This window comes from Musca autumnalis, unplaced genomic scaffold, assembly GCF_047663935.1.
Source record: "Musca autumnalis isolate F117 unplaced genomic scaffold, ASM4766393v1 scaffold_1, whole genome shotgun sequence".
NCBI classification, from domain to species: Eukaryota; Metazoa; Arthropoda; class Insecta; order Diptera; family Muscidae; genus Musca; species Musca autumnalis.
Genome location: NW_027411644.1, coordinates 56,299,275 through 56,310,784, shown reverse-complemented (window position 1 = coordinate 56,310,784; position 11,510 = coordinate 56,299,275). Strand labels below are relative to the sequence as shown.

At 37.1% G+C, this 11,510-nt stretch overlaps 1 protein-coding gene across 1 annotated transcript; it reads left to right on the top strand.

Moving 5' to 3' along the window:
* Positions 1 to 226: 226 nt before the first annotated feature.
* On the top strand, positions 227 to 1,951 carry ich (zinc finger protein ichor). Its single transcript, XM_073963503.1, has one exon. The coding sequence runs from the start codon at positions 227 to 229 to the stop codon at positions 1,949 to 1,951; it is 1,725 nt and encodes a 574-aa protein (XP_073819604.1).
* The last annotated feature ends 9,559 nt before the right edge of the window (positions 1,952 to 11,510 follow it).

Below are 11,510 nucleotides of genomic sequence, written 5' to 3'. Positions count from 1 at the left end.
ATAAAAACCTACAACAACATTTGATTAGAGAAGAAGAAGAACAACAACAATCAGAAGATAGCCCTCTTTGAAAAACAACACCACAAGCTATCCCCTTAAACAAAGATAGCTCAACAAAGAAAAAACAGCAACAACAAACTTCCACCTACAAAATTCAAACTTTCCTTGTCAACCCAACAACAACAACAACCCAAACCTCAGAAGACACCCCCTCCCCAAGCATACCATGAAGTTTTGCACTATGAACGGTCCAACAGAATCTGAAGTTGAAAGTATGCTAATGAGCCCTTGCTGGGGACCCACACAAAATGGTGGCCAAGATCAATATCTGCTCGATGGTCATAAACTGCTGTTGGAACACGATTTGGATTCCCTGCCCAGTGATACAGAACAAAAGAGTTCGCTCGATGTTTTGGATAATCTGCTCATGAACACCACCTCCCTAAATGGCTTGTCCGATTTAAAACCGTTGCCACCATTCACAGGTTACACCGGACATCTGTCAATAAATGGCATATCGGGGCATCATTATCATGCCATTGCCCAGAGGCTACCAGATGAAAGCAACAACAATTACATACAAAGTGCCTATCATGCGGCCGGAAATGCTGCCCTGCAATTGGCCAATTCCTCATCATCGGGTAACTCACCGCTGTCGTCGAGCCATGGGACAAGTGGCCTGTCGCTCGGTTCCAGCCTCTCAAGTAGTCATAACTCATCTGCCGATCATAATATAGTATCATCATCAACCTGCCTGCCCGAAAGTGTTATCAGTAACGATGCCGATGCCTGCCTACACGATGTTAAACTTTTCACCGATAGTCAATTAGAAAGTAAGCTTTACTCCCTGGCCGATAGTTGTGTTATGTCAAATCCCTCCACCACCAGCAACAACAACAGTAATAATAACAACGCAAGTACAACATCAGCGACGACGGGTCTCGCTGGCCAAGATCCCGATTCGGGTGGTGTGCGCATCTATGCCGATGCCAAAGATCTAAACGAATATGTGGACATTAATTCCATCGATGATATTGCGGCCATTATTGGTAGTGCAATTGCGGATACTACAGTACCTAATCAGTTGGACAAGGATGATGGTAATGATACACGAGATTCGTGGATAGATTGGGATGCCTGGATAGAGGGCAATTGTATACAGCAAGAGGGTGGTAAACTGGTGGTGGCCCAGCAGGATACGCTGAGCGACTTTATGCTGCCACAATCGCCCATCCATCCCAGCAGTTCAACGTTACAGAGCCTACTGACGCACGGCTATATGCCTCTGCTGCAGAATCGTTTACAAAATGGACCTCCAACAGTGAATATCAAAGGTGAAACGCCCAGTTCTACCTCATATTGTAATGAACTAACCAGCTCAACATCGGCCAGTCCACCGGGTTCGGTGGTGTCAACAACAGACAATCTAATGATAAATCCACGGTACCTTACAAATCCCACACAATATCACATTTCCATGAAATCCGATGGCCTGTGTAGTCCTGATCTGATGGGTGGTAATTTTCCACACACCACAACTGTGACGCCAACGGGTACACCAAAAACAAAACGTTCCAGATCCACCAAAAAATCATCAGCCCAACAACAGCAGATGAGTAGTGGGGCCGCCCAACAAATGATGCAAGCGGCACAAGCAAATGGTTCAACGGCGGGAGGAGGAGCGGGACCACAACAACTTAATTCCATTACCTCTCCCACCTCAGTGAATTTCAATGCCAATGATTTATCCGGTCTGCTGGGCAAGGAGAAGCCAGTACATCGTTGCAGCATTTGTAATCGGGGTTTCCTGAACAAGAGTAACATTAAGGTCCATCTAAGGACCCATACCGGTGAGAAACCATTTCGCTGTGAAGTGTGTGCTAAAGCTTTTCGCCAAAAGGCCCATTTGCTCAAACATCAACAGATACATAAGAGAATTGGGCGTGACTGACAAACACACAACAATCACCAACGATCACCGCCAAATGGAGGAATGTCGTCCATGTCAGCAGCCACTTCCAAATTATATCATCCACATCATCATCCTCAACATTCTCAACATCTTTATGGAAGTGGCAATAGGCAGACAACGAGGACGACAACAGAACCATTGGTGGTGGTCAATGATGAAGAATTTCGTTTTAAGACCATTATACTGCAAAAGCCCAAAAACCCAGCCGTAATGTTTAACAGCAATAGCTAGGACCCTGAGTTCTCCGCTAGTTGCTAGCTGCTGGGCTCGGGATAAAACTATGCAGCAGTAACAGTCATAAATCCCAATCCAAAAAAGAAGAAATTTAATAAAACTCAATAATCCTTCAAGCAGCAGCCTTTGTGGTGGGGGTCTTAGCAAAGTGCTTAGCATTTTGTTGTAGCTCCCTCCGCCTTTGCAGGCTAATTGTCAAAGAGGTCTATTATTAGTTTATTTCAAGTTTCTTTTCTTTCTTGTCATTGAATTTTCTTCTTCGCCGAAACAACATGAGTTTGTAATTTGTTTTTATTTTTTCTCCAAGAGATTTGCTCGCTCTCTCTCTCAGTATTTTGTGAAAGAGCATTAATCTCCAAGGCGGCTCAAAGTTACCAACATATTGATCGGATGCAGCCCTTCTAAACTTTGACTGGAAGTCAGGGGGATATAAATTTCAAATTTCATATCATCTTTTCCAGCCTTCCAGTAAAGGTTTTTGTTATTGTTGCTATTATAACCCCCCCAAATACTTTGTTAGGCCACATAGTTGTGGCCTCGCTTAGTTAGTTGGGTTATAAAATTCATTGAAGTGCTCCATACGACCAATTGGGAAATTTGGTTTAATCTTTGATGCTACATAAATTGTTGTTATAAAGCCTAAATAAAATCAAATTACATTCTCGCCTCGAAAAAAATGCTTAACCAAAATAACAGCAAATATGTTATTCGTTGTTGTTGATTGCTTTTGATCTCTTAGATATAAAAAATATAAGAAAATCATTTCTTTTTTTTGCCATTTTATAAATTAAACAATGTTAGATATTATTGGAAATTTTCACAGTTACAGTTACCTTACGTTTACATTAAGTATAGTTTTTTTTAATTCGAGGGACCATGCAGGACTTGGACATGTATTCGGTAATAAACAAAGTCAGGGGAAAAGTTAGAAATCGTGTCTAATATATAGTTTCTTTTGAAAAGATATTTTGCTCTTACGGCCACTTTACGTTAGCGTAGAGGAACAAGAAAAAATAAAAAAAAAATCCGGCTAAAACAACCGACTGTTTTCCCAAGGTAAAATAATTTGACTACGGATGCAGCTGCAATTAATTGACAATTCATAAAAGCTAATTTAAACGTTTTACTTTTTAACTTACATTGCGTTACGTCAACTCCACGTAACATGAAAAAAACTTGACATACGACTAGGTCACGTTTACGGACGAAGCTCAACTAACTTTCTTCAAAAAATCGAGAACTTAGCTCGTTACCTCCACTATACGAACGTTAATGAGATGTTTACTTTTTAGCTCACGTTGCCTTACGTCAACTCTACGTAACATCAAAATACTTGTCATATGACTAAAGGTAGAATTAGACGTGACATAGACATAACGCCATAACCATAGAAAGCCAAAACCCAATTTGTTTCTTATGGTTATGGCTATGGCATTATATTCGGGTATGTTCTGAGACACACTTCACCTATCACTTCACGCCTCAAGCATTTTGTCCACCCCATTTACTCCTATTTTTTGTTTCTTTCTTGGAGATAAGATTCATTAGGGTATTTAAAAAGAAGAGTACACCCTAGTAAATCCATTAAATACTCGAAACATAAGCGTAAATTGGGTGAATGAAATGCTTGAGGCGTGAAGTGAGAGGTGAAGTGTGTCTCAGAACATACCCGATTATGTTACTACTAATCGAATACATTGATTTCCATAGGCTTGGTTCAATCACCTGGTTGATATGGCCTTATGACGTTATGTTCATGTCACGTCTAATTCTACCTTAAGTTATGTTTACGCACGATGCCCAAATAACTTCCTTGAGCAATTGATAAATCGATACGTTCTGTTACCTCGACTATACGATTTTTTCTCAAAATATATTCCTTGAACAAAGCTATACTCATAAATCGACTACAGTTACGTTATTAATGTCACGTTACGTATAAGTTACGAATACTGCATTAAGGAAGGAATAAGAAAAATAATAACGTTAGCTTACGTTTACAAATGCAACTCAGCATATGATTGTGCGTACGTTGCGTTACGCCGACTCTACGTGGCACTGATTAACGTGAAATTACTTGGCAAGCGGTTAGATTACGTTTACGAATGAAACTCAACTAACTTTCATGGGAAAAACACTTAAAAAGATGGATTTTTAACTTATGGTTACGATGCATTACCTCGACCCTGTGAATAGTTGCAAACAATTCCTGAAAATCCATTGAAATTCACAAAATAAACCTCAAAAAATAAATTATTTTTTTGAAAAGAAAGGAACTCCACTTAAGGACACGTTACTGTTACATTAATAAGGCCACGTTACGTCAAAGTTACGAATACTGTTTCATGAATGGAAAGCTTCTGGTGGGAAAAAAGCCAATAGGTGTTAGAAAGCCAACTGAAATGAAGTCAACTGAAATTAAGTCAAGTGAAATTAGACGTTTCTTGCGTTACGACTCACAGTGTGACTAAGCATACGTTACGTTTACCTTATGGACGGGGTTTTTTTTAGCTATAGACGATCCATGATCGCAGAAAACAACCGTTACGCCGAAAATAGAATTGGAAAATTGTTTTGTTGCATTTTTATCTAACTAACGTCACCAAAGCTACGTTCCGGTTACCTTACGAACAGATCTAGGACTTCTAAAAGTCTAATAAAGCCCCTTAAGTTGTTTTTTATAGAAGGACTATCAGGAATTGGTTGTCTGTCTATGGAAGACCCCTTTAGGGGGATTTCTATGTACAGAAAACCCCTTTACGATGCCTTCTATTCATATAAGACCTCTTTAGGAGGTCATCTATGTATAGGAGACCACCTTAGGAGGTCTTCCATATATAGAAGACCCCCTTTGGGAAGACTCCTATGCATAGAAGACTCCTTATTGAGGTCTTCTATGTATAGAAGACCTCTTCAGGAGGTCTTCTAAGTACAGAAGACTTCTTTAGGAGGTCTTCTAAGTACAGAAGACTTCTTTAGGAGGTATTCTATGTATAGAAGACTCCTTTAGGAGGTAGTCTATGAAAAGAAGACCCCTTTATGAGGTCTTCTATGTATAGAAGACCCCTTTAGGAGGTAGTCTATGTATAGAAGACCCCTTCAAGAGGTATTCTAAGTATAGAAGACCCCTACAGGAGGTATTCCATGTATAGACCCCTACAGGACGTATTCTATGTATAGAAGACCCCTTCAGGAGGTATTCTATGTATAGAGGACCCCTTTAGGAGGTAGTCTATGTATAGAAGACCCCTTTAGGAGGTAGTCTATGTATAGAAGACCACTTTAGGAGGTCTTCTATGTATAGAAGACCCCTTCAAGAGGTATTCTATGTACAGAATATCGCTTTAGGGCGTCTTCTATAAACAGAAGAATTCTCTAGGAGGAATTCTATGTATAGAAGACCCCTTTAGGAGGTAGTCAATGTATAGAAGACCCCTTAATGAGGTCTTCTATGTATAGAAGACCCCTTTAGGAGGTAGTCTATGTATAGAAGACCCCTTAATGAGGTCTGCTATGTATAGAAGATTCATTTAGGGGGTCTTCTATGTATGAAAGATCCCTTCAGGAGGTATTCCTAGTACAGGAGACTTCTTTAGGAGGTATTCTATGTATAGAAGACCCTTTCAGGATGTTTTCTATGTATAGAATATTCCTTTAGGGGGTATTCTGAGTACAGAAGACTTCTTTAGGAGGTCTTCTATGTGTAGAAGACCCCTTCAGGAGGTATTCTATGTATAGAAGACCCCTTCAGGAGGTATTCTATGTATAGAAGACCCCTTCAGGAGGTATTCTAAGTAGAGAAGACTTCTTTAGGAGGTCTTCTATATATAGAAGATCCCTTCAGGAGGTAGTCGATGTATAGAAGATCCCTTAATGAGGTCTGCTATGTATAGAAGACCTCCTCAAGAGGTCTTCTATATGTAGAAGACCCTTTCAGGAGGTCTTCTATGTATAAAAGATCCCTTCAGGAGGTATTCTAAGTACTGAAGACTTCTTTAGGAGGTCTTCTATGTATAGAAGACACCTTTAGGAGGTATTCTATGTATAGAAGACCCCTTTAGGAGGTCTTTTATGTATAGAATACCCCTTTAGGAGATCTTCTATGGAGGTATTTTATATTTATGACCCCTTTAGGAGGTCTTCTGTGTATAGAAGACCCCTTTAGGAGGTCTTCTATGTATAGCAGACCCCTTTAGGAGGTAGTCTATGTATAGAAGACCCCTTCAAGAGGTATTCTAAGTATAGAAGACCCCTACAGGAGGTATTCTATGTATAGACCCCTACAGGGCGTATTCTATGTATAGAAGACCCCTTCAGGAGGTATTCTATGTATAGAGGACCCCTTTAGGAGGTAGTCTATGTATAGAAGACCCCTTTAGGAGGTAGTCTATGTATAGAAGACCACTTTAGGAGGTCTTCTATGTATAGAAGACCCCTTCAAGAGGTATTCTATGTACAGAATATCGCTTTAGGGCGTATTCTATAGACAGAAGAATTCTCTAGGAGGAATTCTATGTATAGAAGACCCCTTTAGGAGGTAGTCTATGTATAGAAGACCCCTTAATGAGGTCTTCTATGTATAGAAGACCCCTTTAGGAGGTAGTCTATGTATAGAAGACCCCAAATGAGGTCTGCTATGTATAGAAGATTCCTTTAGGGGCTCTTCTATGTATGAAAGATCCCTTCAAGAGGTATTCTAAGTACAGAAGACTTCTTTAGGAGGTCTTCTATGTGTAGAAGACCCCTTCAGGAGATATTCTATGTATAGAAGACCCCTTCAGGAGGTATTCTATGTATAGAAGACCTCTTCAGGAGGTATTCTATGTATAGAAGACCCCTTCAGGAGGTATTCTATGTATAGAAGACCCCTTCAGGAGGTATTCTAAGTATAGAAGACCCCTTCAGGAGGTATTCTATGTATAGAAGACCCCTTCAGGAGGTATTCTAAGTACAGAAGACTTCTTTAGGAGGTCTTCTATGTATAGAAGATCCCTTCAGGAGGTAGTCGATGTATAGAAGATCCCTTAATGAGGTCTGCTATGTATAGAAGACCTCCTCAAGAGGTCTTCTATATGTAGAAGACCCTTTCAGGAGGTCTTCTATGTATGAAAGATCCCTTCAGGAGGTTTCTAAGTACAGAAGACTTCTTTAGGAGGTCTTCTATGTATAGAAGACACCTTTAGGAGGTATTCTATGTATAGAAGACCCCTTTAGGAGGTCTTCTATGTATAGAAGACCCCTTTAGGAGGTCTTTTATGTATAGAATACCCCTTTAGGAGATCTTCTATGGAGGTATTTTATATTTATGACCCCTTTAGGAGGTCTTCTGTGTATAGAAGACCCCTTTAGGAGGTCTTCTATGTATAGCAGACCCCTTTAGAAGGTCTTCTATGTGTAGAAGGCCCCTTTAGGAGGTCTTCTATGTATAGCAGACCCCTTTAGGAGGTCTTCTACGTATAGCAGACCCTAGTAGGAGGTCTTTTATTTGTAGAAAACCCCTTTAGGAGGTCTTCTATGTATAGAAGACCCCTTTAGGAGGTCTTCTATGTATAGAAGACCCCTTTAGGAGGTCTTTTATGTATAGAATACCCCTTTAGGAGATCTTCTATGGAGGTATTTTATATTTATGGGACCCCTTTAGGAGGTCTTCTATGTATAGAAGACCCCCTTAGGAGGTCTTCTATGTATAGAAGACCCCTTTAGGAGGTCTTCTATGTATAGAAGATCCCTTTAGGAGGTCTTCTATGTATAGAAGACACCTTTAGGAGGTCTTCTATGTATAGAAGACCCCTTTAGGAGGTCTTTTATGTATAGAATACCCCTTTAGGCGATCTTCTATGGAGGTATTTCATATTTATGAGGCCCCTTTAGGAGGCCTTCTATGTATAGAAGGCCCCTTTAGGAGGCCTTCTATGTATAGAAAATCCCTTTAGGAGGTCTTCTATGTATAGAAGACCCCTTTAGGAGGTCTTCTATGTATAGCAGTCCCCTTTAGGAGGTCTTCTATGTGTAGAAGACCCCTTTAGGAGGTCTTCTATGTATAGCAGACCCCTTTAGGAGGTCTTCTATTATAGAAGACCCCTTTAGGACTTCTTTTATGTATAAAATACCCCTTTAGGAGGTCTTTTATGTATAAAATACCCCTTTAGGAGATATTCTATGGAGGTATTTTATATTTATGGGACCCCTTTAGGAGGTCTTCTATGTATAGAAGGCCCCTTTAGGAGGCCTTCTATGTATAGAAGGCCCCTTTAGGAGGACTTCTATGTATAGAAGGCCCCTTTAGGAGGCCTTCTATGTATAGAAGATCCCTTTAGGAGGTCTTCTATGTATAGAAGACCCCTTTAGGAGGTCTTCTATGTATAGAAGACCCCTTTAGGAGGTCTTCTATGTATAGCAGACCCCTTTAGGAGGTCTTCTATGTGTAGAAGACCCCTTTAGGAGGTATTCTATGTATAGTATCTATATAAATCCGCTTTCGGTCTTATATAGGTTTTCTATCTAGGGAAGACCCCTTTGGAAGGCTTTATCTATACTGTAGCCGTTTAGGAGGTTTTCTATTTATAGAAGACTTTTTTGGAACTTCATATATTTGTGCAGAGCACCTTAATGGGGTCTCTTATTCAACATTTTTCTTTAGTCGGTTTTCTCAGCACCGAAAGCTCGATCACAATCCTGACTTCGTTAATCACCCATCTCTCATATCAAATATTTAACCAAATATCTAATAAAAAAAAACCTCCCACAACAACAATAATAACAATATCAAAGAGAGCACAAGCAATGTAAGAACAGCGGAGCGTCCAATTGTCTTTTTGCAACTGTTGTTCCGTTTTGATGCAATTCTGTGGTAAAACTTCGAGCGAAAAGTCAACAGCAGCAGCTGGCATACATTTCGAAAATGGTGGATACACACACGCACACACATAGAAATACTCCTCCTATTCAAATAAACAAAACCTATGAAAAAATCGCAACAATACTGTAATTATTTTATTAAAAAATACATTTTGTAAAAATATAATTAAAGACAAATTATTTTAGAAAAGTACCTCAAAATATAGAAAAACAAAAATATATGTTTAATAAAAAATAGAGAAAAATATAATAAAATGTTATTGTACAAATTAAAAAAAGGATTATACATATTTTTGAAAATTATTTTGAACGAAATAATTGATTTTCGAAACATAATTAAAGTAAAGAAAACGGTTTTGGCTTTGATTATAAAATATACATTTCAGGAAAATATAATAAAAATTAAAAAGTAATATTTAAATAAGGAACTTTTGTTATATTTTGGTTAAACTATTAAATTGCAAACGAAAACCGTAAATAATATTTTTTCTTTAAATTTAGTTATAAAACATTAAAATATAAAATAATTGATAATAACAAATTGTTTTTTTTTTAATCACCATAAGTTTTGTTTTTATTTTTAATTTTCTTTTCGCAATTTCTTGTTTAATGATAATTTATTTCGTAATGTATTAAAAAATGTATGATAAATTAATTATGTAAGTAATAATAAAATAATGTAATAAGTAAAATAATTTTGTATTTATTTGTTTTCTTTTTGTGTAATATATAAACGTAATAATATTAATTTTGTAATTTTAAAATGTGTTTTTCTTTGTTTTTTTGCTTAAAAAAAATAAAATGCAATAAATATTAAATTTGTTTTTTTTCTGCTAATATTTTAATACAAATTTATCGTATAAATAATTTTTTGTGCAATTATTTAATTTTTGTTAGTTCTGTATTAATTAATTGTGTGTTTTGAATTTTTATTGTAAATATTTCTATATATAGTTATTCCAAAATAAAATTTAATTTTTAATTATTTTAATTTGTATGTTTCACATTAATAATTTGTATACATCTACAACAATAACTACACAAACCACATTAAACCACAAACACACACAGACACATGTAAACACTCAAAGAAAATTAATATTTTTATTTTTTTAAAATAAAATATTAAAAATTGTTTATGAAAATTTTTATTTCTTAAAGAAAAATTAAATTATGAAAAAAGTAAAAAAAAATGCCTTTGGAGTTTTATTTAAGAAGTGGGTATCAAGAAGATGGGAGTTCATCTGTGTTTAGAAAATACCTTTAGAATGCCTTCTGTCCATAAAATATGATATTTCCGTCCGAAGAAGACAATAGAAAATGCATTTGGAACATACGGTATCTATAGAGGAACATTTTAGGAGTCCTCCCATTTACGGAAGAATGCTTCTTCCCTCTTCTGTCAGTTTTGAAGGTCTTCAATCAAAGTAAAAATTAGTTAATATACCTTCTATCTAAAGAAGACTCTCTTGTAGACTCTCGTGTCCAGTCTACAAATATAATTTTGGCTGTGAAAGAAGTCGACATATAACTTGGAAAGCGTTACGACTCATTCTGATTCTAATCATATGTCAAGTTGAAATTAGGCATATTTTTATGTAGATCATCGCAAAACAACCTTGGAAAAGGGTTTTTATTACATTTTAATCTCATTAACGTTAGCAAAGCTACCTACTTCCGAAAAGTCTGATAAAAGCAACTTATGTAAGCCTTTTATCCATCAAATGACCCCAATAGAATTAGTTTTTCAACTAAAGAGAGTAATTATCTACATAAGACCTCTTCCGGATGTTTTCTATCTAAGGAACACCCCTTTGTAAAGAGCTTCATCTAAATCAAACATCGTCTACCTCTAGAAGAACCCTAGTTAATCTTCTAATCTTCTATGTTAGGAAGGTCCCTTAGCATTCTACAAATAAAATAACATTTTTAATAAACAGTTATGAATAGAATACCCCTTTAAAAATGGAGAGGTTATGAGGCGTTCCATATGCAGCACTTTAGAAAACAAACCCGTTTATATGGTTTTCTATATAAAGAATATTGTTCGAGAGATTTCTATGTATACAATACCACCTTAAAAAGCCTTTAGGTTATTTTCTAGCTATAGAATGCAAAGCATTCTTTAGAAGACCTTCTGTGTACAGGACGTCTTCTTCAGGACGTCTTCTATCAATAGAAAATCCCTTATGGAAGACATTTATCAATAGAAGACGCCTCCATCAATAGAAGACCCTTAAGCAGGTCTTTCATTCACATAACACCACTTTAGAAAGTGTTGTATCTATAGAAGACCCACTTAGGAAGTGTTCTGTCTATAAAATACCCATTTAGGAAGTATTTTATTTATAGAATAGAGGCATCGGAAATCTGCTATCTTGCAGCAATAGGATGAGATCAATTTCCAATAGATCACTTCGGGAGATCTTCTATGTATAGATGGTTG

Excerpts from the sequence above, each read along its gene's own strand:
- ich (XM_073963503.1), top strand. The coding sequence starts at position 227 with ATGAAGTTTTGCACTATGAACGGTCCAACAGAATCTGAAGTTGAAAGT.